Source organism: Saimiri boliviensis, chromosome 3 (assembly GCF_048565385.1).
Source record: "Saimiri boliviensis isolate mSaiBol1 chromosome 3, mSaiBol1.pri, whole genome shotgun sequence".
NCBI classification, from domain to species: Eukaryota; Metazoa; Chordata; class Mammalia; order Primates; family Cebidae; genus Saimiri; species Saimiri boliviensis.
In genome coordinates, this window is record NC_133451.1 from 116,641,379 (window position 1) to 116,669,054 (window position 27,676).

General features: G+C 45.9%; 2 protein-coding genes and 1 pseudogene across 9 annotated transcripts in view; 1 reads left to right on the forward strand and 2 right to left on the reverse strand.

The window, feature by feature from the left end:
• Positions 1 to 6,762, reverse strand: part of CFAP97 (cilia and flagella associated protein 97) — a 40,471-nt gene extending 33,709 nt beyond the window's left edge. Inside the window, exon 1 of one of the 5 annotated variants that reach the window (XM_039468410.2) lies at positions 6,675 to 6,762. Coding sequence is in view for 1 of the 5 variants with exons in the window: in XM_074396713.1 (XP_074252814.1) it covers positions 2 to 123 (122 nt within the window). In the remaining 4 variants the exon portion in view is untranslated. The other 4 variants (XM_039468411.2, XM_074396710.1, XM_074396713.1 and 1 more) reach the window with 4 other exon arrangements.
• A 5,416-nt stretch (positions 6,763 to 12,178) lies between these two features.
• Positions 12,179 to 27,676, forward strand: part of SNX25 (sorting nexin 25) — a 148,318-nt gene continuing 132,820 nt past the window's right edge. For 3 of the 4 annotated variants that reach the window (XM_074396708.1, XM_074396706.1, XM_074396707.1), the window contains exon 1: positions 12,179 to 12,833. In XM_074396708.1, coding sequence (XP_074252809.1) covers positions 12,420 to 12,833 — 414 coding nt within the window. In that variant the 5' untranslated portion in view covers positions 12,179 to 12,419. The remainder of the gene's footprint in view (positions 12,834 to 27,676) is intronic. The other variant, XM_039468409.2, reaches the window with a different exon arrangement.
• Positions 22,187 to 22,286, reverse strand: LOC120363770 (U6 spliceosomal RNA; annotated as a pseudogene).

The following is a 27,676-nucleotide window of genomic DNA, read 5'->3' on the forward strand; positions in this document are numbered from 1 at the left end:
CCTGTAGTCTCGGCTCCTCAGGAGGCTGAGGCAGGAGAACCACTTGAACTCAGGAGGTGTAGGCTGCAGTGAGCCGAAATAGCACCATTGCACTCCAGCCTGGGTGACAGAGCAAGACTTCATCTCAAAAAAGAAAAAAAGAAACTTTTGTTTCTATTGCTTAAATGCATTGTGTTTACTAGGTGTACTAGGCCTTGATGTCAAACTAGTTTCACATTCCTGAGAGTCTCAGGCAAGGGTTTGAAATTCCGCTGGTCTATGGAGATGAGAAGCTGTCATCAAAAGGTAATGTACTGTGACACACAGAACAGGAATGAAAGTTTAAACTCTGGGTGGTACTAGACTGTGTCAAGTGTCATAGGTAATATTACAGTGTCCAGGAAAACTCTGCTAATAAACGAAGGCCTCACCAGAATAAATCAGGAACCAGAGCTGAAGAAATGTTGTTTAAGGCCAGGCACAGTGGCTTGTGCCTGTAATCACAGCACTTTGGGAAGCCGAGGCAGGTGGATCAGTTGAGGTCAGCAGTTCGAAACCAGTTTGGCCAACATGGTAAAAACTTATCTCTACTAAAAATATAAAAATTAGCTGGATGTGGTGACAGGCACCTGTAATCCCAGCTACTCAGGAAGCTGAGATAGGAGAATCACTTGAACTTGGGAGGTGGAGGCTGCAGTAAGCCACGATTGCACTCCAGCCTGAGCAATACAGTGAGACTCCCTCTTTTTTTTTTAAAAAAAAAGACATGTAGTTTAAATTACAAATATAAAATAATCATTTTCTTGAGGCAAGGTATGTTGGTGGCTTATGCCTATAATTCCAGAAATTTGGGAGGCTGAGGCGGGCAGATCACCTGGGGTCATGAGTTTGAGGCCAGCCTGACCAACATGGAGAAACCCCGTCTCTATTAAAAATACTAAATTAGCCAGGTGTAGTGGTGCATGACTGTAATCCCAGCTACTTAGGAGGCTGAGGCAGGAGAATCGCTTAAACCTGGGAGGCGGAGGTTGTGGTGAGCTGAGACTGCACCAGTGCACAAGCCTGGGCAACAAGAAACTCTTGTCTCAAAAAAATACATAAACAAACATTTTCTTGAAATTTGAAGAAACTGAAATCAGAAATTTAACTAGAAGAGGTGGATGATTATACTGTCTGGAGAAATAAAGAGATCTTAAACATGACGAAAGAGCAATTTTTACTCACAATCAAGTAATAAGTTTCTATTAAATGCTTGGCCCAGAATATTACACATATTTATATAACAATCATATAACTATTCCACTGAATGTCTCTGCTGGATTTTGCTGGCAAATGTATTAATAGGAATGTTTAAATTTTCCTAGTCCACTTAACATCCAAATTATTCCAACCCCGATCCCTTAGAAAATTTTAAATCAAAAGCTAGAAATGATTAAGATTAGTGAGGAAGGTATGTTGAAAGTCCAGGAGACAGGCCAAAAGCTAGGTCCTCCTGCACTAGTTAGCCAAGTTGTGAAAGCAAAGGAAAAATTCTTTTTTTTACTTTTTTTTTTTTCACAATTGAGTTCTTGCAGAAGGAAAAAATCTTGAAGAGAATTAAGACTGCTACTCCAGTGAACACAGGAATAAGAAAGTGAAAGAGCCTTATTGCTGACATGGACAAAGTCTGGATACACCAAGCCAACCCTCACATTCCCTTAAGCACAAGTCTAGTCCAAAGCAAGGCCCTCACTTGCCTTCCTCTTCTATGAAGGCTGAGAGAGGTAAAGAAAATGTAGAATTCTCAAGCTACCAGAGGCTGTTTCCTGAAGTCAAGAAAAGAAGAAACCTCACTCAGCCAGGCACAGTGGCTCATGCCTGTAATCTCAAGACTTTGGGAGGCTAAGGTGGGTGGATCACTTGAGATAAGGAGTTTGAGACCAGCCTGGTCTACATGGTGAAACCCCATCTTTACTAAAAACCAAAAATCAGCCAGGAGTGGTGGTAGGAGCCTGTAGTCCCAGCTACTTGGGAGGCTGAGGCATGAGAATAGTTCGAGCTGGGAAGGCAGAGGCAGCAGTAAGCCAAGATCATGCCATTGTACTCCAGCCTCGGTGACAGAGCAAGAGAACAAAAACAGAAAGAAAGAATTAAAAAAAAAAAAAAAAAAAAAAGAAGACTTCTCTATAACAAAGAAGTACAAGGTAGGCTGGGTGCAGTGGCTCACGTCTGTAATCCCACACTTTGGAGGCCAAGGCAGGTGGATCATCTGAGGTCAGGAGTTAGAGACCAGCCTGACAAACATGGTGAAACCCTGTCTCTATTAAAAAGACAAAATCAGGTGGGTGTGATGGCAGGTGTTGGTAACCCCAGCTACTCAGGAGGCTGAGGCAGGAGAATCACTGGAAGCCAGGAGGCAGAGGCTGCAGTGAGCCAAGACTGCACCACTGCACTCTAGCCTGGGCAACAAGAACAAAACTCCATCTAAGAAAAAAAAAAGTACGAGGTAAAACAGCAAGTGCTGATGGAGAAGCTGCAGAAGATCTAGCTAAGAGAATTGCTGAATGTGGCTATAATAAACATCAGATTTCCAGTGTAGATCAACAGCCTTCTATTGGAAAAGGATGCCAACCATCTAGGATTCTTCATAGCTAGAGAGAGAGAGGTCAATGCCTGGCCTCAACACTTCAAAGAACAGGCTGACTACTCTAGAGGCCGAGGCACAAGAATCACTTGGACCTGGGAGGCGCAGGTTGCAGTGAGCCAAGATCATGCCACCGCACTTCAGCCTGGGCAAGGCAGCGGAACTCGGTCAAAAAAAAAAAAAAAAAAAAAACCTTAAGGGCCTTAAGAATTATTACGCTAAATCTACTCTGCCTGTGGTCTGTCTATGGAATAAAAATCCCAAAGACAGCACACCTATTTACAGTATAGTTTACTGAAGGTTTTAAGCCCACTGTTGAGATTGCCTGCTCAGACAAAAAAAAAAAATTCAAGGTATTACTGCTCACTGACACCCAATAGCTCTAGTGAAGATGTGCAAGATGAATGTTGTTTTCATGCTGCTAACACGACATCCATTTCTGCAGCCCAAGGATCAAGGAAACTTTCAAGTCTTATTTTTCGAGAAATACATTTTATAAGGCCGTATTTGTCATAGTAATTCCTCTGACAGATCCTAGTAAACCAAATTGAAAACCTTCCCCATTAAGAACACTTACGATTCCCAGGAGGAGGTCAAAATATCAACATTAACAAGAGTTTGGAAGAAGCTGATTCCAAACCTTATGGATTACTTTAAGAGACTGAAGACTCAAGTGGAGGAAGAACCTGCAGCTGTGGTAGAAACGGCAAGGGAACCCGAATTAGAAGTGGAGCCTTGTATTTTGGAAGGCCGAGGCAGGAGGACCAGTTGAGCTCAGGAATTTTAGAACAGCCTGGGCAACACAGTGAGATCCTGCCTCTTAAAAGAAAAAAACTAAACTACAAAATTAGCTGGACAAGGTGGCTAACGCCTGTAATCCCAGCACTTTGGGAGGCTGTGGCGGCCAGATGACTTGAGGACAGTAGTTTGAGACCAGGCTGGCCAACACGGTGAAACCCTGTCTCCACTAAAAATACAAAAATTAGCTAGGTATAGTGGCACATGCCTGTAATCCTAGCTACTTGGAAGGCTAAGGCACAGGAATCACTTGAACCTGGGAGGTGGAGCTTGCAGTGAACCCAGCTTGCATCACTGCACTACAGCCTGGGTGACAGAGTGAGATTCTGTCTCAAAAAAGAAAAAAAAAAAAAAGCTGGGTGTGGTGGCATGTGCCTGTGCCTGTAGAGGCTGAGATAGAAGGATCACTTGAGCTGGAGTGGTAGAGGATGCACTGAGCTGTAATCATCCCAACGCATTGCAGCCTGGGTGACAGAACAAGACCCTGTCTCAAAAAAAGAAAAAAAAAAGTAGAGCCTCACGATGTAACTGAATTGCTGCAATCTCATAATAAAACCTGAACTGATGAGGACTTGCTTCTCATGGATGAGCAAAGAGAGCAGTTTCTTGAGATGGAATTTACTCCTGGTGAAGAAGCTGTGAACGTCGTTGAAATGACAACAAATTTAGATGTAGAATACTCCATAAACTTGGCTAACACAGCAGCAGCAGGGTTTGAGAAGACTTGACTTCATTTTAAAGAAGTTCGACTGTGGATAAAATGCTGTCAAGCAGCATCACAAGCTACAAAAATCTTTTGTGAAAAGAAGAGGCAATCGATGCAGCAAAGTTCAGTATTGTCTTATTTTTAAAAATTGCCATAGCCATCCCAACCCTCAGCACTCAACCACCCTGATCAGTCAGCAGCCATCAACACTGAGGCAAGACCCTCCACCAGCAAAAGAAAAAAAAAAACAACTCCCTGAAGGCTCAGGTGATTGATAGCATTTTTTAGCCATCAATTATTTTTTAGATAAGGTAGGTACATTTTCTAAGCAGAATACCATTGCATCCTTAACAGACCACAGTATAGTGTAAACATAACGTTTCTATACACCAGGAAACCAAAAAATTCATGTGACTCGCTTTACTGCAGTATTTGCTTTATTGTGGTGGTCTGCAGCCAATCAAAATATCTAGAAGGCCTGTATTTACCTTCCCATAGTTTAAACCTCTAGAGATCTGACCCTCCACCCCATTTTACAATCTTTTCATGTCATAACTCTACAGTTTATCGTCTTTTAAACACTGCATAGAAACTTTCTGGCCTATCCACTTCTTTTCTAGGAAAGCCCTGTATCATTGTACAAATTAACATCAAGGATAGGCACAGTGACTCACGCCTGTAATACCAACATTTTGGGAGGCCGAGGTGGGTGGATCACGAGGTCAAGAGATCCAGACCATCCTGGCCAACATGATGAAATCCTATATCTACTAAAAATACAAAAATTAGCTGCGCTTGGTGGTGTGCGCCTGTAATTCCAGCTACTCCGAGGTCAAGGCAGGAGAATCGCTTGAACCAGGGAGTCGGAGGTTGCAGTGAGCCGAGATCGCGCCACTGCACTCCAGCCTGGCGACAGGAGACAAGAAAAAAAAAAAAAATCACCTTGTTTCAACCCAGTTACCCAGAGTTTCCTGTCCTCTGCCCTCTTCCCTGACTCCTCCAGATACACATACGAGAAATATGCCTTTATCTCTATTTCCATGGTAAGGTCATGCAGTCCCCAAGAGCCGGAAGTCAATTGCTTCCCTAAGTGGTCACCGTTCATGTGCAGTGGTGCATAGTCCAGTGCCTGTGAGACTTTTCAGGTTTAAATTTCGGTTAATAAAATCCAACAGAGTTATTACAAAGACTTAAACATTCATGTGACTTAACTCACAGGAAAATTTACCCAACAATCCCATCCACTAAGCAATTTAAGATAACATTTACTCTTAGGTGTGATTCAATTTACCATAGAGACTAAGAAAAATGACTTAATAAGGTATTTAACTATCTCTTTACAACAGACTAGGAAAGGATAAAAATTAAAGGATAGTTCATCAGACCATAACAACCATCTGGTGTCCAATCAAGGCAGTTTTGCCAGGTGGGGCACGGTGGCTCACGCTTGTAATCCCCGCACTTTGGGAGGTCGAGGCAGGAGGATCTCCTGAGCCCAGGGGTTGGATGCTACAGTGAGACATGATCGTGCCACTGCACTAAAGCCTGGGCCACAGAGCGAGCCCATTACTCAAAAAAAGAAAAAAAAAAAAGAGAGAGAGGTTTTTGCCAAAGCTGCCTGAGAGGTACGGGGCACGCCCCACGCGCTCAGGTCTTACAAACCAGCAACAATATTCGTGCTTTCCCCACTCATCAGGAAAATACCTAGAAAAGCACCGGGTACTTTTTTTTTTTTTTTTTTTTTTTTTGAGACGGAGTTTCACTCTTGTTACCCAGGCTGGAGTGCAATGGCGCGATCTCGGCTCACCGCAACCTCCGCCTCCTGGGTTCAGGCAATTCTCCTGCCTCAGCCTCCTGAGTAGCTGGGATTACAGGCACGTGCCACCACGCCCAGCTAATTTTTTGTATTTTTAGTAGAGGCGGGGTTTCACCATGTTGACCAGGATGGTCTCGATCTCTCGACCTCGTGATCCACCCGCCTCGGCCTCCCAAAGTGCTGGGATTACAGGCTTGAGCCACCGTGCCCGGCCGCACCGGGTACTTTTTAAACTGTCATCTTGTTACTGTGACATGACATTTCTGTAGTTAACAGCACAATAGGCCTCCAATAAGACATCCAACTGGGTACACGAATCATCCCGGCCCAAATCAAACACCTGTTTCCAGGAACTCGAGGCTCTCGTCCACACCGTCTCCCGACCCCGGAAGGCGGTAGACAAGTAACGGCCCCTCGGGCCCGGCGGGTCAGTTTCCAGTCCCCGGGGGTGGGCGGCAGTCATCAGGGCCCGGCATGCCTTCGCGGCCCAATCTCAACTCGGGGCCGACCCTGACCCTCAACGCCACCCGGAACGCGTAAGAGGGCGGGACCTGCCGTTCCCACCGGGGACCACGGTGGGGCGGCGCCGGGACCCGCCGCCGCGGGCGCCTTTGTCGCGGGGACGCGGCCTCCCACCGCCCGCGCAGGCTTCGTTAAACCCACCCCGAGTAGTCGCCGCTGCCTGGGCTCCGGAGCACGGAAACGGATCTTAACGGAAACGGAACGCGGCGGCCGCGCCGCGGGCCCCTCACCTGTGAGCCTCAACCGTCACGGCCCCACGCGCGGCGCTGGCGCGCTCCCGCTGCCCTGAGCCCGCGCTTCCGGAGGCGGGGAGAGCGGAAAGGGAAAGGAGGGGCGGCGCGGGGCCGGGCGCTCCGGGAGAGGCGGGGGCGCGAGGCGGGGACGCACCGTGGGCCTCGGGCGGGCGTCTCGCGGCCCTCGCGCCGGGCGTCACAGAGCGCCGTGGGCCGGCGGCCGGGCCGCGGCTCCATGCGGGCGGAGCGGAGGCCGGGCCGGGCACCGGCGCACGGGAGAGCCGCGGAGGAAGGCGGCCGAGGCGCCCTGGAAGCGTTGCTGCTGCTCCGCGCTGCCTGGGGTGGCGTGTGGAGGTCGCGTCGTTACCGCGCGTTAGTAGGCAAAGCTGCCTGGATGATGTTGTAATTCTCTACCAAAACAAGAATAAAAACTGACGGCGGTTGTGTGTGTGTGATATTTTCTATCAGCAAAGTTCATTTGAGACCACTAGTTGGTTCTGTGGGCCAGAGACTGGTAGCGGAATGGAAAGTCCTTTGCGGAGGGGTCAACGAGGTGGGTGGTCAAAACAATCGAAGGTAAAAATGATCTCTGCAGAATATGTTGAATGCAATAACTTCACGTTGAACTTTCATGTATAGCAGGATGATGGCACCCCAAAAATGTGCACCTCCTAATCCCCACAACACGTATGTCCCTTTATGTGGCAGACAGGAATTAGGTGATGTGATTAAGGATCAAAATGGGAAGATTAACCTGGATTATCCAGTGGACCCAATGGAATCACAAAGGTGCCTTATAAGAGGAAGACAAGTTCAAAGTGAGTGGTGGGAGCTGTGAGCCCAGAAGCTAGAGGTTGAAGTGATGTCAGAAAGAGGCAGTGAGCCAAGGAATGCAGGTAGAAGCTGCAAACGGAGGAAACGTGTTCGCTCCTGAAGCCTCTAGAAGGAACGCCAGCCTGCAAATTTTGGACTTAGAATTCAGCACTGTTAAGACAATAACTTGTGTTGTTTTAACTGATTTAAATTTGTAGTGATTTGTTACAGCAGCAATGGTACACAATCCAGAAGGTACTCAATAAATATTGTTTACACCTAAGTGCAAAGAAGGATGTCCCGAGGACTTCCAATAAGGATTGTCTCTATTTTCATCCTTCACAATGTATTTTGTACTTGTTGGTCTTAATTACCAAAAGGATAATCAATTCTCTTTTTGTTGTCTAAAAGAAAGCACTGGCTGGGTGAGGTGGCTCCCACCTGTAATCCCAGCACTTTGGGAGGCTTGAGGTGGGTGGATCACCTGAGGTCAGGAGTTCAAGACCAGCCTGGCCAACATGGTGAAACCCCGTCTCTACTAAAAATACAAAATAGCTGGGCATCGTGGCATGAGCCTGTAGTCCCAGTTACTTGGAAGGCTGAGATAGGAGAATCGCTTGAACCTAGAAGGTGGAAGTTGCAGTGAGCGGAGATCATGCCATTATACTCTAGCCTAGGTGACAAAACAAGACTGAGTCTCAAAAAAAAAAAAAAAGCACTTTCTTTTAATGTGCTTTTTAAAAAACCACTTTCCAGGGATAGATGTTTAAAGTGTGATGGGCTGGGTGCAGTGGCTCATGTTTGTAATCCCTGCACTTTGAGAGGCCAAAGTGAGTGGATCACCCGATGGAGACCAGCCTGGCCAACATGGTGAAATCCTGTCTCTACTAAAAATACAATAATTAGCCAGGTGTGGTGGTGCACATCTGTAATCCCAGCTACTTGGGGGGGGCTGAGGCACAAGAATCGCTTGAACACAGGAGGCAGAGGTTGCAGTGCGCCCAGATCATGCCACCACAGTCCAGTGTGGGCAACAAAGTGAGCCCGTCTCAAAATAAGTAAATAAATAAATAATAAACTGTGGTCAAAAGTTTATCTTACAAAGGACTTGAGTAGATATTCCTCCAAAGAAAATATACCAATGGCCAATAGCCAGATGAAAAGATAGTAGCACTAATTAGGGAAATGCAAGTCAAAACCACAATGAGATAGATACCAGTTCACACCCACTAGGATGGCTTTTGCCAAAAAAACAAAATAAGGATTGGCAAGAATGTGGAAAGACTGAAACCCTTGTGCATTGCCTGTGGGAATGTAGAATAGCTCAGCCACTGTGGAAAATGGTATGGCATGTTCTAAAAAACTTGAATATAGAATTATATGACCCAGCAATTTCCTTCTGGACATACACTAGGAAGAAGTGAAAGCAGGGTCTCAAACAGATATTTGTATACCCATGTTCATAGCAGTATAGCCAAAAGGTAGAAACAACTCAAGTGTTCATCAACAGACAGATGAAACAGAATGTCGTAGATACATAAAATGGAATAGTACTCAGCCCATGACCTGTGTGCCTCTGGTCCATGTTACAACATGAAGATGTTCTGCAGGACAGACAGATTGGAAGATGTATTAATGTTCTCCAGAGAGACAGAACCAAAAGGAAATAGATAGATGGATGAGAAAGAATTTATTAGAGAAATTGGCTTACATGATTATGGAGGCTGAGAACTCTGATGATACACCCCTTCGACAGCTGAATATCCTGGAAAGCTGGTGGTGTGGCTCAGTTCAACTCTGAAGGCCTCAGTACCAGGGAAGCAGATGACATAACTCTGAGGCAGTAGGCCTGAGAACCCAGGAGGCTGCTAGTGTAACCTGGAGTCTCAATGCCAGAGAGCCCGGAGTTCTGATATCCACCGACAGGAGAAGAGTCTATCCTAGCTTCAGGGCACAAAGGAAACCACCTTTTTGTTCCTTCTAGGCCACAGCTGATTGGATGGTGCCTGCCCATATTAAGTGTGGATCTTCCCCACTCAATCCACTGACCCAGGGGCAATCTTCTTGGGAAACACCCTCATAGACACACCCAGAAATAATCCTTTGCCAGTTCTCCAGGTAATCCCAATGTAGTCAAGTTGACACCTAAAATTAACCATTGTCACAATTCTTATCTTACCTCACCTCTCAATGTTCCTCAAATCTCACAGAGTGGAGGCTGAACTGCTGTTTGTTAAATAAATGTAGAAAGTGGTAATGCCGATTTAGCAGCAATACATTTCTCCAAAAAATATATACAAATATCTTATATGTATGTGCCTTGAGGTAGTTTTCTGACTCCAGGCTTACATTTCTTCATGTCTGTATTACTCTTGGAAACAACATATATGGGTGTATTGGAAAGATCATGGTCTTAAGAGTTACGGCCTGGGCTGTCAATAAGTTTCAAACCAGTCTCCCTTTCTCCCCTTTACTGATTCAAGTTCTAAAGTTATAATCACTTAGCCTTGTTAGGAGGCTGACTAAGTTGCTGCTATTCTCACAAAACTACTACCCAATTTTTTTTTTTTTTTTTTTTTGATAGGATCTTGCTTGATTCCTCAGGCTGGAGTACAGTGGTGCTACCTGGGCTCACTGCAACTTCCGCCTACTGGGTTTAAGCAATTCTCCTGCCTCAGCCTCCCAAGTAGCTGGGATTATAGGTGCACGCCACCACACCTGGCTAATTTTTGTATTTTTAGTAGAGATGGGGTTTTGCCATTTGGCCAGGCTGGTCTCGAACTCCTGACCTCAGGTAATCTGCTCACCTCAGCCTTCCCAAGTGCTGGGATTACAGGTGTGAGCCACCGCCGTGCAAGGCCTAAGACCATCCACTTTTAAGCACAGAATACAGGTCAGAGGCAAGAATTTAACCTTTTTTTTCCCCTCTTCTGTCATATGAGATGACTAAATCACAGACTTCTTAGGAAGCACCATGGCAGAGTGATTCAATGCACAAGCTCTGAAGCCAGACCACATGGAGTAACAACCAAATCCTACTTCCGTTACTTAGTTTTGTAACGTTAAGCACGTTATCTTACCTCCTATGCCTCAGTTTCCCACTGTATAGATGGAGATAACAGTATCCCTTAAGTTTGTTGTGAAGATTAAATGAGGTATGTTTGGTGCTTAGAATGGTATCTGGCATACAGTAAGTGCTGTTAGTTACTATTATGGTGAGCTAGGGCTTAAACTGAAGAATTAATTTAAATGTATCATAAAGCCTTCAGAATATAGTCCTAGGCATGTAAATTATTTAAAAACATAGATTTGGTTATTGCTGATAACAAACCGCTATGCTTTGTTTGAAATAATTTGGGTTTGCAGGGTACAGAAAGCTGGTAACTTTTTTTTTTTTTTTGAGAGGGAGTCTCTGTCTCCGAGGCGCGATCTGCAACCACTGCCTCCCGGGTTCAAACAATTATTCTGCCTCAGCCTCTCGATTAGCTGGGACTACAGGCGCGAGCCACGATGCCCAGCTAATTTTTTGTATTTTTAGTAGAGACGGCGTTTCCCCGTGTTAGCCAGGATGGTCTCGATCTGCTGACCTCGTGATCCGCCCGCCTCGGCCTCTCAAAGCTCTGGGATTACAGGTGTGAGCCACCGCGCCCGCCGCCGGTAACTTATTTTGATCATCACCTTGGCGTGGCAAAAACACATCTAGCACGAGGCACTCTCCGTTTTTGACTTGCAAGGTATAAGAAAGAATGAAGTGGAATGTAGTTGGTCGGAGTGTTGTGGGTTATTGTTAAGCTGATTTAACATTGTCTTCTCCCACAACCACGCTTGACTAGCAAAAAAAAAAAAAAAAAAAAAAAAAAATGAAGTGCCTATGAATACCAATTAATACTAAAAGCAAAAGCTACATTTGCTACTTTATTAGTCTTAGTAGTAATTGCCAGTGTTTAAGTAGCCTATTGTTATCTACTCAGCAAGCATTATCTGTATATTACTGGCTGGGACTATGATAGAAGAAAAGGCAAATATATACTCTAAAAATTATTTGGACTACTTTGCTTTGCGTGGGTGATAGCATGTACCGAATAGTTGGCAAATATATATATATATATATATATATATATATATATATATATATTTATTTATATGCAGAATTGGGGCCAAAGTGATTATGGGCACCTGCGTGCACCCTGTTGCAACAGGCAGACTTCTTTGGACTTTTCCATAGCGAGGAATTGCAGGCTTCATTTACTCCACCGCACGTGTCTGATTCCTTCTCTAAGGCGGCAGGGTGGGAAAGGGAAGGTTTTTAGAAACTCTGTGACCGGGAGGTCGGGAACGGTTGCCTATTTAATCTAAACAGCGAATGAAAATCAGGCAGCAATGTTGGCGGGCTGCAAGCAAGGCAAAGAGGGAGAATTACCGGATCACCTGGGCTCGGGAATGACCAGCGCCGCTGACACCTGCAGCAAAATTTTCCATGAACAGACGGCACCGCGCGGAGGCGAAGGGGAGCGCGGGAGAGAGCGGCGTGCGCCGCGCTGGGTCGCGCCCCCTACCCGTGGGGCCGCGGCCCGGACCCGCCCCCGCACCGTGGGTGGGCGCCTCCCGGCTGTCACTCAGCGGCCGCGGTGGCTCCGGGCCCCGCCCGACACGCACTTCAGGGCGGCCCCGCCCCGCCCGCGTCAGGCTCTCCGGGCTTCAGTCGCTGCACGGCGGGGCTCCCTGGCTGCGCCCGGCCCGGCAGCTGCGGGCCCGGCGCCGGCTGGCGGCGCTGAGGGGTTGCGGAGAGGGGCGCGGCGGCGTCTGCGGGGGCCGCTCCCTCGGTGGGCCGCGGGCGAGGCATGAGCGCGGGCTCCCCCTGCCTCCGGAGCGCCGGCGGGGAACCGCGGGGCGGGAGATGTGCCTGTCCTTAGCGGCCCAGGAAGCAGCATGCACCCCGATGCGACCGACAGCGGCGGCGCCGGCCTCAGCCCCGCGCGAAGGGGCCGTCCTGACTCGGGCTTCAGCGGCGAGCGGCGGCCGGAGTCCCCAGGGGACGCGGAGGCGGCAGCGGCGGCGCCGGGGGGCCTGGGCGGCCGGAGCTGGCGGGGGCCCGTGGCGGCGGCCGCACTCGCCGCGGTGGCCCTCTCCCTCCTGGGGCCCGGCGGCGGGGAGGCGGCGGGGGCCGCGGGGCCGAGCTCCGTCCTGCTCCGGCTCAGCCTGTACCTGAGCTGCGCCGCGGCCGCCTTCCTGCTGGGGACCCTGTTCGCCCTAGTCTGCCGGAGTCCGCGCGCCCCGCCGCCCGACTTCGCAGCCGCCTGGAGCCGGTTGGCCGCGACCTCCGCCGCTCGCCGCCCGCCGGGGGTAAGTGCCCGAGTCCGGGCCGCTCGACTCCGCCGGTCCTCCCCGCTTCCGGCGCCCGCGCCCCGGGGGGCCGCGACGTGCCCCCTTCGAAGCGGGAAGAGCCGCGGGCTTGGGGTGTGGGCCCGGCGGTGGACGCGAGCGTTGCCCGGCTGGCGGAGATGCGCGTTAGTAGGCTCTGTAGTCACTCGACAACCACCCTCGGTCACAACCCTGACGGGCTCCCCGGAGCTCCGGTGTCGCCTGCCGTGGGAGGGGAGGAAGGGTTCACGGCGTTCGCTGTGCGCGGGCTCTGCGCGCGGTCCTGGCGACCCGCTTGGTTCTTGTGGCCGTTTTCGGTGGGTGGGGGGGGGCTGCTTTGTGACCGTTTGCTGGTGGGGAAACTTGGTTTGGTCGCCGGCCCCAGCACCTCACCCGAAGCCCGCGTGCCCTTCCCAGCACGCCGTCCTGCTTTTAACCGTGCTGCTAAGTATTACGGTAGCGCAGTCCCGCTGGCTTCTGTGGTTTGGAAAGGCGACGCCAATGATCAGTGCTTTGCAACAAAAGGAAGGCCGTCCTCAGCGCGCCGTGGGACCTTAGGGCCGGGGTTAGGGAACGTAGGAAAGAACTGTGTTTTAAATGAGCACTTCTCTTCCGCAGTGCCAAACCCACTGCCCTTTCTTCCACATTCCTTCTCATAACCCCTTCAAGGGAACTTTATTCTATCCCTGCTTAACACTCACTGCCTCACTGAGTGATACCATCATTCTACTGAAATTGCCCCAAGCGCTTTGGGGTAAGAGAAATGGCAGTGGCTCAACCTCACGAGAATATTTGTTAATGACCAGTGTCCCCAGGGTTTGCATTTGCTTATCACATGGCGTGCTCATTCCTTTATTCCCCCGCCCCCCATGCCTTTATTTTTTTTTAAAAAGGCATCACACTTTACCAAGTTACTCCGTTCAGAATGCAACGCTGATAGAATGGCGGAAGGCTTTCGTGGGGAACAGACATTTCACTCAGTAGTAGGCTGATAAACAAGGCAGTGATTAAGGAACAGGCAACTCCTGTTTTTAGAAGTCGTTTCAAAAATTAGTAACATTTGTTTCTCTTACAAAATCTTCACGTAGCCATCCATTTTTCATATCTTATTTAGCAGGAGTTGGGGAGCAGATGTGTCTTTCCTCTTGCTTTTTTTCTACAATGACAAGTAAGGACCCTGAGATTTTACTAGTTGGTTTGTTGATCAATAAAATATGTCTTAATTCTTGAGTATTGGAAGATGTTATAATTGGTTCAGTAACTATTTCTTGAGTATCTCGTGTGAGTCAGGTACTCTTTTGGAAGCTGAGGTTGAATCAACAAGACACAAATATCCTGCTCTCTGAAGATCGTATAGGGGACCAGGCAATGAATAAATGCTGTGGGATAGTGACACATGCTTCTGAAACAGTGATTAAGAGTTACCTGACCAAGAGGGACTAGCAGGGGAAAGTTCAGAGGGTGAGGTCAAGATCAAAGTCTCGATATTGCAGGCCATCTCCCAGGGCATTGAAAGCCTCCTGTTGTGGGTTAGCACTCTTGTTTCCTGGAAAATGCATTCCCCCAAATCTCCCAACTCACTTGCACCTCTGGGTAGGTAAAACGTGGATTGTCAACTAGAAAGATTGTTCAGTAGAGGAAATTGGAGATGACAGTAATTTACAGGTGACAGAGAAAATGAAACAGCACATACAAATCTCTCATGAATAATACCCGAAGGTTTCAGGTAATGGAAAACGTGAAGTGTAATCTAAGGAAAATGAATATTGGTCATTCTTTTTGTCCTTGAATTCCTAAAATAGCCTTAAATAAGAAAATAACGCATTAGTCTGGGTACAGGTTTTGTTATGTTGCCCAGCCTGGCCAAGATGGTGAAACTCCGTCTCTACTAAAAATACAAAAATTAGCTGGGCATGGTGGCAGGTGCCTGTAATCCCAGTTACTCAGGAGGCTGAGGCAGACAATTGCTTGCACCTGGGATGTGGAGGGCACGGTAACCGAGATCGCACCCCTGCACTCTAGCCTGGGTGACACAGCAAGACTCCATCTTAAAAAAAAAAAAAAAAAATTAAAAAGTTTTTAAAGTGCATTAGGAAATTACATTCTAAGTTATATATTGCTTAGAACTGAAATACGTTTCATTCACATAAAATTCAGTTTTCTTTGTAGTGCTAGTGCTGTTTACTCAAGCCTCTAGTGCTGTATTTCCAATTATTTGTGTATGCTTTGTTTTTGTTTTTTTCTTGCTTTGGGACAGGGTCTACTCTGTCCCACAAGCCACCACACCTGGCTATCTTTTTGTAGGTACAGGGGCCTCAGGCGATCCTCCTGCCTCAGCCTCCCAGAGGTCTACAGTTATATCCATGAGCCACCATGCCTGGCTGTGTGTGCTTTTTAAATGTTCTCTTCTTTATGAATGGAAGAGTGGAAGCAGAAGCATGTGGTGTAGTATAAAATATCTACAGTCAGTGATGTGGGAGCTGGACCACACAGGTCAGCTAACATATGTGGAGGGGGAGGCTGTTTAGCAGTGAACCAAATGGAGCTACTTAGAATAACAGTGACTACTATATAAATTTGGATTCGGCATGAAGCAGAGAATCCTCATTTATTCCTGTATATTTTGAGTTCTTCTAGTGTGAGCTAGACACGTTAGGCACTGGGATCAGTCTTTCTATCTATGTATCCTTTCTTATTTTATCTTCTTGACTTCTTTTGATAAGAGGAAGAAAGTGCAAATACTGTTAAACATAGGCAACTAGAGAAGTCTCACTGAAAAGGGAAAAGGTGAGACCCGGTACCTTAAAAAAAATAAAAAGTTGGGTGCTTAGTAGAATATCGGAAACTAAAGGCCACTGCCATGTGAAGAAAGCATTAATGAAAGACTTCGAAGTTTAGCCAGAAAGTAGTTTCACAAGACCGTCGAATCAGATTAATAAGCATTTACTGAATGTCAGCGACATACCTCGTATTCTGGCCTTGTAAGATAATTTTGTTGTCCAGTTAGTTGCTGAGTGCCAGTGTCAGGCACTAAGTATGTGTGCTCGGTAGATGGATTTTTAGATGAACAATTTTCAGTATCCAACTGACATTTTTAGGTCTGAAATTTCAACTACAGTTTCCTAGAGAAGGGTCAAAGCTTTGCCATAGGTGTCATTAAGAACTGGAATAGTGCTTTCTCTAAGCACATGTTAGGGAGGATTCTAAGATGCCCAAGGGTGCTCCCTTCCTGCCCTCTGCAGCCCAGTGGATTAGACCCACGGGGAGGACTGGCTGGGAGAGCAGATGTTTGTAGAGACAGACAGTAAACACATTCACATAGCAATCTACTGCTCCAATTGGTTTGGGTCAGACTGCCGGGATTCCTAAATGAGTTCTTTTACTAATACAAATGTTCTTTGAGTAAAACAAACTCATTTAGTTACTCGAGGGGAAAAGGAAAAGAAACAGGAATTAGGGAGACTATACACAGCCTCTTTGTGGCTTTTTCCTTTGTTATGCTAATGTGATAAACTAATCCTCAGTCATTTGATAATGGACAATGGCAAATAATATATTTACAGTCTTCAGAATATTCTCTTTTTTGCATTTTAACTAGGGGATTTAAGTCATGGTGGTCATTGAGAAAAATACTTTTGAGGAAGGTGGCTTTTTGAAAACCTTAAATCATAAGATCCTACCTGTCTGTAGTATAAACGTTGTTTAATTTTTATTGTTTAATTTTTTTTTTTTTTTTTTTGAGACAGGATCTGACTCTCGCCCAGACTGGAGGGCAGTGGTACCATCTTGGCTCACTGCAACCTCCTTCTCCCGGGCTCAAGCCATCCTTCCACCTCCCACTTCACCCTTCTGAGTAGCTGGAATTACAGGTATATACTACCAGCTAGTTTTTGTATTTTTGGTAGAGACGGGGTTTCGCTATGTTGCCCAGGCTGGTCTTGAACTTCTGAGCTCAAGTGATCCACCCACCTTGGCCTCCCAAAGTGCTGGGATTACAGATGTGAGCCACCTCACCTGACTTAAATTCATAATTTTTAACTTAATTTTTTCCATAGATTGCACAATTATATAGTTAAAAAAAGCATCCAGAAAGGTATAGTGTGAAAAACATCTTCCCTCTAGGCAGCCACTATTAATAGTTTCTGTTTATACCAGATATATTTGACACACCTGTAGGCGCATACAAATATGTATTCAAAAGGAGAAGTTGTTGAAACATGTAATCTTGGCATGTGAACAGTGATTACACATAAAGGAAAATTATTTTCTGTATCTTCTATCGTGATGGAACTATTAAGGTTAGTTGGCACCATTAAGGTTAGTCAGCATAAGATGATTGTATATGAATAGTGATAACTTCAAAGTGTGAGGATACAATACGTGATTAAACCTGGAACAGAAAACAGTGACAATCAGGTGTATGTAGGAAATGACAAAAGTATGTATTTGAATTTAGCAAAATCATCTAAAGGAAGCAATATATGTTATATTTTTTAAAAAAACAACAGAATGGGCCTGGAGTATAGGTGCCATTTGAGATTTGAGTTACCAGTGAGTATATGAGATAGATGACTCTGGGAGCTAGGATTAGAAAGGTAGTGTTGGCCAGGTTGTGGAAATGCCGGGGAATAGAACTGAATTTTAGTCTTCAGGCATGGTGACTTCTGGCATTTTCTGAGCACAGGAGTTAGCGTCAGACCTGGGCTTTGAAACGTTGAATGGATACGTGATTGGGATGGACTTAAAAGGAGATATACTGGCTGGGCACAGTGGCTAATGCTTGTAATCCCAGCATTTTGGGAGGCTGAGGCAGGTGGATCATCTGAGGTCAGGAGTTCAAGACCAGCCTGACCAAGATGGTGAAACCCCGTCTCTACTAAAAACACAAAAATTAGCCAGGTGTGGTGGTGTGCGCCTGTGATCCCAGCTACTCGGGCAGCTGAGACAGGAGAATCACTTGAACTCAGGAGGCAGAGGTTGCAATAAACTGAGATAGTGCCACTGCACTCCAACCTGGGTAATAGAGTGAGACTGTCTCAGAGAGAGAGAGAGAAATACTGTGTAGCTGCAATGATAAAAAGTGGGGGTTAATGAAGCTGTGTGAATGGAGGCAACAGGCAGTATATTCAGGAGTGGGTGAGACTTTTCTTTGATATGATTCTCATTAGTTATCATTACAGATAGGTTTAAGAATATTCTCAGGAGAGTCCTAACATTCCTTTTAAGCAATAAACTCAACCCCAAACCTGAGGATCCCACAGTATATAGCAGCAGAAGTATCCTAGCAAAGTCTCCCAAGTTGAATGTTCTACTTGGAGCCTTCTTAATTCTGGTCATTCCCGGGGGACTTATTTCACACTCCCTTGAATCTTAAGCTGCCTTTGTTTTTTGAAGCATAGTATGTCACATTGGTGATTGAGTGTTGTCTTCTTAAAAATATCTTAGGCTTCATTTCCCAACCGTATCATTTTGGGGTAGGAAAATGCCCTAGATTCCTTCAAATGTAGGATTCTTTTTAGTGAGAATGGTGCATATGCTTGTGCTAAAAAAGGTGACGCAGCAAGTTTAGTGCTGAGGGTTCATGACACAGAAAATGAACAGTGTCTGCGGAAGGCTGTTAGTATTGAAATAATTGCATACCACCTTGCCAGCATTTTAAAAATTGCAACTGTACTTTTGAAAGAAAAAGGCAAACTTGGAACCTGTATTTTTATCCTTTACTGCTATAGGTCACCTAGTCCATCTAGGGTGCTTGGTTGCATAGGGATGGCAGGTAGGTATGCAGCCCTTCGAAGGTGCTCTCCTGGATACCCTGAGGGCCAGGGGTTAGGTCTAAGTCACACCCTGCTTTAGTCTATGAGTGTGTGCTTCAATCTATAGTTGCATGTTTTGTTTTGTTTTGTTTTGTTTTTTTGAGACAGAGTCTTGCTTTATCACCCAGGCTAGAGTGCAGTGGCATGATCTTGGCTCACTACAATGTCCTCTTCCTGGATTCAGGTGATTCTCCTGCCTCAGCCCCCTGAGTAGCTGAGACTACAGGCGTGAGCCTCCATGCCTGACCAGTTTTCGTATTTTTTGTAAACAGGGTTTCACTATGTTGGTCAGGCTGGCCTTGAACTTTTGACCTCATGATCTGCCCAACTTGACCTCCAAAATGCTGCGATTAAAGGTGTGAGGCACTGTGCCCGGCCTTTAAAAATTTTTAAATGAGGTTATGATCTCATACGGAACCTCATCCTCTTGGAGTGTTCCTACCTCCTCGTCCTATCACCCCATCAGCATTTCTGGGAGCCCACACAGTGTGCTATGTATTTGGGGAAAATCTCACTTACATTCTTCTATTGCTGGTACCTCCAAAGCACTTGAGAGAGGTCTCTGTGCTGTGCCACCACTGCTGGTCTGTGAGAAAGACTTTCCCTGCTGGGGTACTACTGTCTTAGTCCTCCAGAGTTGTGTGTCTGGAGGGGCTTGGTCTGTCCTTTGGGGTTTTTCTAAGCCAAGGCCACATGTATGCTTTATAGAAGCAGGGAGGCTAGCTCTGTTTCTCTTACTCAGGCATTTTTTTTTTGTTTTTTTTTTTTTGAGATGGAGTATCACTCTTGTTACCCAGGCTGGAGTGCAATGGCGCGATCTCGGCTCACCGCAACCTCCGCCTCCTGGGTTCAAGCAATTCTCCTGCCTCAGACTCCTGAGTAGCTGGGACTACAGGCACGCGCCACCATGCCTAGCTAATTTTTTGTATTTTTAGTAGAGACGGGGTTTCACCACATTGACCAGGATGGTCTTCAGGCATGTTTTTAAAACATTAAAAAAATATTTTTTTTTCTATGGAAGCTAAGGAGCTTATGCTCCCTCCTTGCATCCTCTGTGAAGACAGCCTTTTCTTTTCTCTTGAGGCTTCTCTCCATCTGGCTCAGACTGGCTGCTGGGACCAAGCCAGGGCTTTCTCTAGTCCCCAACCTTGAGCCTCTACACATAAGCCACCTCCCACGAGGCTTCTTCCTCCTATGTGAATCAACTCATGCAAATGTATACCTGAGGGCTGCTGGCAGGCTGCCAATTTGTTATACATGAAATTAACATCTTAACTGTTCCAGAAATTTCTGTGTTTTTCCTGAAGCAGAGTTGTTAATCTCATTTATTTTTTATTTTTTATTTTCCCATTTCACTGAACCTTTATTTTTCTGAAGTTGTAACCCCTAGATACTTCAGAAAGTTGGATGTTTCCCAGATTTGCATTTGGGTCATTCTTGAGGTCTCATTCTTTATTCTCTTACTTAAGGGCAATCTCGACTTTGGCCTCCTACAATAACCATCCCCATCTACATTGAGGACTTAAGAGATTTATTCCTGAGGCTCAGATCTTGTTTTGGGCCTCAGACTTATTCAGCTGCTTACCTTGACATTTCCACTTGGCAGTCCCAGTGGTACCTGAAGCTTGAGTCCATGGTATTTTATGATCAATGTCTGTCTCTGTTCCTCTTGTTCCTGTGTCAGTGAATAGCACCTCTGAAAGTCAGGTCCCACAACCTGAGTCCTTGACATCTCCTTCTCCTCATACCACATAGGCACTCCGTCAGGTCCTATCCTTTTACTTCTTTTGCTAATTTTATTTTTTTATTCATTTACTTATTTTTGAGACAGGGTCTCACTCTGCTGCCCAGGTTGGAGTGCAGTGACGCAGTCATGGCTCACTGCCACCTCCACCTCCTGGGTTCAAGCCATCTTCCCATTTCAGCCTCCCAGGCAGCTGGGTGTAAGGCTGCATGCCATCTCACTCAGTTTTTGTATTTTTTGTAGATACTGGGTTTTACCATGTTGCTCTCAAGCCATTCACCTGCTTTGGCCTCCCAAAGTGCTGGGATTACAGGTGTGAGCTACTGTGCCTGACTCTAGCTAATTTAAAAAAAATTTGTAGAAATGGGGTCTCTCTCTCTGTTGCCCACACTGGTCTCAAACTCCTGGAACCAAGCCATCCTCCCGCATTGGCCTCCCAGAATGTTGGGATTACAGGGGTGCCTGCCCTTATCTTTTGAGTATCTTGCATTCATCCACTTCTTTCAGTCTTTCCTGCTTGGTCTCAGCTACCATCATGTCCCACCTAGATGACTGTAGCAACCTTTCCATTGGTCTCTGCCTCCATGTTGGCTCTCCCTTCCATTCATTCTTTTAAAAATGCAAGCCTAAACAAATTCCTCTTTAGCAACATGTTTGCTTAAAAACTTTCAGTAACTTCCTGTTCTTCATAGCTCTCAAGCCTAAATCTCCAGTCCTCATGCTCCTCCCTCAGGCCTCATAGTGCCCAGGTCTCTGTGTCTGTAGGGACTTTATATATTGTTTTCCCTGCCTTGAGCACTCCACTGCCCCCTTTACCTAGTCGACTTCTCTTCCTTTAGACCTCAGTCACCGTTTTGCAGAGAAGCCCTACCTTTCAGCTTTACATACTCTTACAGCACCACATACCTCTCCTTCACTGTAGTTGTCACAGTTGTAATTTTATACTCATTCAGATGGCTCCCGTTGTTTCCTTTTCATTAGTCACTGTACTCCATATAAAGGCAGAAACTTCCCTCTGTGTCTTTTTTTTTTTTTTTTTTTTTGAGAGGGAGACTCACTGTGTCACCCCGGGGTTGGAGTGCAGTGGCGCGATTTCAGCTCACCACAACATCCATCCCCCAGTTCAAGTGATTCCCCTGCCTCAGCCTGCCAAGTAGCTGCATTATAGGCAGGTGCCACCCCACCCAGCTCATTTTTGTATTTTTAGTGGAGACCGAGTTTCACCATGTTGGTCAGGCTGGTTTCAAACCTTTGACCTTGTGATCTGCCTGCCTCCGCCTCCCTAAGTGCTGGGATTATAGGTGTGAGCCACCGCGCCCAGCCCCCTCTGTGTCTTTAAGGCCTAGTTGGATGATTTAGTAGGTAAGTAATAAACATTTAAATGAATGAATAACCGGGAATCAGTAAAGCATAGGCATGAAGAGAATGGATTTGGAGTCAGTCACTGGTCTGAATTTGAATCTTGGCTCTCCCTTACTAACTGTGACAGTGGGCAGCTTGCTTAAGAGGGAGGTCTCTTATCTGAAAAAAGGATACAGGAAATACTTTCCAAGGTTCTTTGAAACAATGTGATAGCATTTGTAAAATAAAGAATATAATGCTTTAGATATGGAAGATGCTAAGTGGTAGCTTTAACACTTATTTTTTACATACTTGTTATTTTTTTGAGACAGGGTTTCACCATGTTGGTCAGGCTGGTCTTGAACTCCTGAGGTGATCTGCCCGCCTCGGCCTCCCAAAGTGCTAGGATTACAGGTGTGAGCCACTGCGCCCGGTCTAACAAACTTTTTTTAAAAAATATATTTTCAAATAACGGGGGCCATGCTAATCTTCTCTGTATCGTTCCAATTTTAGTATATGTGCTGCTGAAGTGAGCACATTTTGCAAATCTCTTTATTATAAAATTTAAAAAATGCAGATTCAGAAAATCCCACCACATAAATGTATAGGTGGATGAATGGTTATAGAGCGAATGGCCTTGTAACTTCCAGAAATTCCATTTGCCCCTTTGTATCTCCATCCCAATGTCAGCACCTTCTCTCCCACCTTAGTAACCTCATCTTGACTTTATAGTAGTAATCACTTTCTTGCATGTCATTATAATTTTACCGCTCAAATGTACATCAGTGGACATTATAGTTTGGTCTTGTCTCTTTAAAAAAAAAAAAAGTTTCCCTTCTTTTTTTTTTTTTTTTTGAGACACAGTTTCGCTCTTGTTACCCAGGCTGGAGTGCAATGGCATGATCTCCGCTCACCACAACCTCCACCTCCTGGGTTCAGGCAATTCTCCTGCCTCAGCCTTCTGAGTAGCTGGGATTACAGGCATGTGCCACCATGCCCAGCTAATTTTTTGTATTTTTAGTAGAGACGGGGTTTCGCCATGGTGACCAGGATGGTCTCCATCTCTTGACCTCGTGATCCACCCGCCTCAGCCTCCCAAAGTGCTGGGATTACAGGCTTAAGCCACCGCGCCCAGCCAAAAGTTTCCCTTCTATCCTTTCCTTTGCACTGTATCTGCTGAAGAACCTAGAGGATTTGTCCTGTAGAGTGTTACTGTAGTCTGGATTTTGCTGATTGTGCATCAGTGATGCAGTTCAGCTTGTTCCTCTGTGTCCTGCAGATTGACAGTGGGTCCTGAGGCCTACTCAAACTCCTGTTTGATTCCTTTAGCAAGACTTTGGGTAGTGGTGTGCTCTTTTATCAGAAGGCATGTTGTACCTGGTTATCTTTCTTTTTGTGATGTTAGTAGCTGTTGACACTCAACACCTAGATCCATTAAATGATTAGGAGTGACAAGATGGTGATACTTGTCATTTTTCAATGATTGATGTAAAACCTTTTAGAAGAGTGCTGTCTCTTCTCCCTCATCTACTCCTTGGTTACACAAAGGAGCAGTTCAGTAGAAAAGCTGGATGAAACCTTGCTTCTTCACTTTACTAGTTTCCACAGTGAGTTGGTTCCTCATCATCCTCTGAAGGTAACCATTTCCCCCACTGTGTTTTTAAAAAATACTGTTATGAATTCGGCTGGGTGCAGTGGCTCATACCTGTAATCCCAGCACTTTGGGAGGCCCAGGTGGGTGGATCATAAGGTCAGGAGTTTGAGACCAGCCTGGACAACATGGTGAAACCCCATCCCTACTAAAAATACAAAAAAATTAGCCAGGCATGGTGGTGGATGCCTGTAATTCCAGCTACTTGGGAGGCTGAGGCAGGAGAATTGCTTGAACCTGGGAGGCCACGGTTGCAGAGAGCTGAGATTGTGCTACTGCAGTCCAGCCTGGGCAACAAGAGCAAAACTCTGTCTCAGAAAATATATATTATGAATTCATGGATTTGAACATATTTGATGAGTTTCAATAAGTTGTGATTGTTGTGTTTTTTGAAGCCTGTGTTATCCCATCTCCATTGGGAGCCCTTTTTAGTTGACTCTTGACTGCTTTGGACGTAACCCTTGTGGTCTGAGTATTTTCTTACTATGTGGTGTAACAAAATGTTTTAGGCTCATGTCCAATGTCTTCTGCTTATACCTGGAATTAACCATATCTCCAAAAGGAGCCGTGTTTGTTTTTTTAAAGTGGGAAATGGCATTTCAAGAACTCATTTCGAGTGTCAGGCAGGCTTGTTGCTATTGGACTAGTCATTGTTTCTTGACTTCCTCTATGGAGGGATCTGAAAAAAACACATAGGAGTTCTATATTTTGCAGAAAACAATCACCTAGTAGTTAGATTTGTGTATCCTGTCAAAGGCCAGTGACACTTTGAACAGGGCTTCGTAATCCTATGTGTAATTTGCTTAGCCTAGCATGCGTTGGCATTGTTAATGTGTTCAGGAAAATAGTTCCTGTGGCCCCAGTTTGATGTATTTCACTGTAATCTATGGCTGTGAATACAGTGGACAAATACGTGTATTACAGAAGTTATATAATGTGAATGTTGTGAAGTAAATGCCTTAGAAATTGGTAGAGCTAAACTTAACATCTATTGCACTTGGCGTTTGCAGGTGTATTAACTGCATTATGTTACCCAGTTTAATTCTTGCCTCTGTCATATGAGGTAGGAACTGTTATTCTCGTTTTGCAGAAGGGAAAACTGAGGTTTAGAGAGTCTAAATGATGTGCCCAGGCTATATAACAAGTGAAAGAACTAAGATTAACCCTTGCTTCTCTTAACTCTGGAGTCTACACACTTAACCGCTTTATTATCCTTTTAATTATTAAAATTTAATCTGGCTTGATTCAGATTCTAAATGACTTGGGAAGCTTTGGGATGATTCTAGGATGTGCTTAGGACTTAATGTCACTTCAGAGGTCTCAAAGTGAACTTGAATGATGTCACAACTGTCCCTTCAGTGCTCCTGAGAATCTTTACTAATCAAGTAAGGCATTTTTTCTCCCTCTCCTGAACCCGGATGTGACTGCAGAATCCCTCTCAGTACAGCATTCCAGGCAGCCACTAAAAATTCACGGAGTTGGCACATAGTGTGAAACCCATTGGCCGTTTAGAGTGAGAATCTAGTAGAATGGCAGTGGTGCCTTTTGGATTCTGCTTCCACTTTTTCTGTGCCCTTATTACTCTGTCATCACTGCATTAAAACAACCAGTTAAATACTTTAAAAATCTCTTCTGGTAAAAATCAGTATTTCTTAAACTATGATTCATTAACACTTAGGTCTGGAAGATGCTTTTAGCTACACTGCAAAAATGAAGAGGAAGCACAGGAGGCTAGTTTGGTAGTCACATATGTCTGAAAAAACTAAATTCTTTTTTTGTTGTTTGCTTGAGACAGGGTCTTCCTGTGTTGCCCAGGTTTGGGGTGCAGTGGCACAATTATAGCTCACTGTAGACTTGACCTCTTGGGCTCAAGCAGTTCTCCCACGTAAGCCTCCCAAGTAGGTGGGATTATACGCATGTGTCACCATGCCCAGCTATTTTTAAAATTTTTTTGTAGAGAGAGGGTCTCACTATGTTGTCCAGGCTGGTCTTGAACTCCTGGGCTCAAGGGATCCTCCTACCTTGGCCTCCCAAAGTGCTGGGGTTACAGGCATGATCCACTACACCCAGCCTTGGAAAAATTAAAGCTTTGTAATATGTGTTATTAAATTAACATTATAAGAAATCCTAATGTAAAGAAATCTGTTTAGCATTTTTCTCCAGTGTTTTCTAAACATGACTGATTCCTGTATCCTCTTTTCTTTTCTTCTCTTTTCTTTCTTTCTCACTCTGTCACCAGGCGCCAGGCTGGAGTGCAGTGGTGCAATCTCGGCTCACTGCAACCCCCACCTCCCGGGTTCAAGCGATTCTCCTGCCCCAGTCTCCCAAGTAGCTGGGACTACAGGCATGCACCACCACGCTCAGCTAATTTTTGTATATTTTAGTAGAGACGGGGTTTCACCATGTTGGCCAGGATGGTCTCCATCTCTTGACCTTGTGATCTGTCTGCCTCGGACTCCCAAAGTGCTGGGATTACAGGCGTGAGCCACCGAGCCTGGCCCCCTTCCTTTTATTTTTAAACAATAAGGAGATTATTTCTTAAGAAATAATAAGAGAGAAGACAAGCTCAGGGCTAGGGCAGGCTTCATGTGGAGACCATTGAGCCTCCAGGACTGTTTCTCTGTGTGTTTCTTAGCCCCATGAGTCAGGAGAGCTTACGGGCTGTGGGCCAGGTGACTGTTATCAGTTTTAGACACCACAGCAGCACAGGATGATGCCCAGAGAAAGAACATCCCTTTTTGGAACAAGGAACATGTTCTTAGAAATGCCCCTGGCTGGTTTCCCCTCACATCTTATTGGCCAGGATTGGGCGGGTGCCTGTTTCTTACCCGTTGCTGGCATGGGGAACAGGATTTCTGTGATTGGCCTAGGACAGTCATTTATCCTTTTTGTTTTGTTTCCCTTACCTCATTGTGTACAGCTAGGCCAGTCACTTAAAGAGGATGGAGGTTGTGTGTTCACAGCACTTGGCCTCGTGTCAAGGTCTGGATGACACGGCCGCTCTACCTTCTTAGCCTTCACTCGTATTCCTCTTCCTCGAGCTGACTGCTTGTTCTTCCTGAGTTTACTACTGGGTGAGCGTGCATACACCCCGGAAGGCCTTTGCCCACGATTTTGTGCATTCAGTTCTACTTGCTGTTAAAGACTCAACTCAATTGCCCGTCTTTCCGGGCAGCTTCATCACGCTCTTCATTTGTGCTCAGTAAGCATGCATTTATTGCAGGCCAGAGGGGGAGAGATCTAGGTAATTCCAGTTTCTGCCTTGGGGGCTGAAGTGGTACAAGTGCCCTTTGTGCAGGTTTGGGATGGTGGGATCTAAGAATGTGGTACATTTTGGCCATGTAGATTTTGAGATGCCTGTGGGTCTGTCCAGCTGGTGGTTAGGTCTACAGGTGTGCAGTTTGCAGGAGAGATCAGGGTTAAGCAGGTCGATTTGTTGGTGGTCAGTGTACATGTGGCATGAGATTTCTGAGGGCAGCAGGATGGCTGAGAAGCAGCGAGTCCAAGCGCAGGCAAGGGAAGAGCAGCCCACCTAGGAGAGAGAGATCGTTTAGAGGCTGAGATAGAGAAGCCCAGAGAGCAGCAGGGGCAGGCAGCCAACAGTGTGGTGGGGGAAGAGACGTCCAGAGGGAGGACCTAGGGTCTGCACTGGGCTTGGCAGTTGGGAGGCCTTTCGAGGTCTGTGCCTGTGTAGTGTGCAGGTGGCAGTGGAGAGGTTTACAGTGGATGGCCTGTGCTCTGTAGAAACCTGGCTGAGAAGACCAGATGAGAAAGTGGTACCTAAAGTGGAGTGTGTGTTACGGGATTTTTGTTGCTGTCAGGGAGGGAGATTTAAACACATTTTTAGGTTAAGGGAATGATGGAAACGTAGAGAGGAAGGGCCTGAACATCTCAGAGATGGATGGTAATTGATGGAGCCATGCCTAGGTGGGCAGGATGAGAGCACAGGTTGGGGGATTCGACTTTAGTAGGAGATAAAAATGGGGGCACATGGAGAGAACTTCATGGAGGTTGGCAGGGAATTTAGGTATTTCAAGCTGGATAGTCTCAAATATCTTGACAAGTGGGAGACAAAATTAATGATGGTTAGAGATATGATATGTGTAGAGGGTAATTCTTTTTTTTTTTTTTTTTTTTTTTTTTTGAGACAGCATCTTGCTCTAGCCCAGGCTAGAAGAGGATTGTGGCTCACTGCAGCCTTCACTTCTTGGCCTCAAGCAATCCTTCTGCCTCAGCATACCAGAGTGCCAGGAATACAGGTGTGAGCCACTGTGCT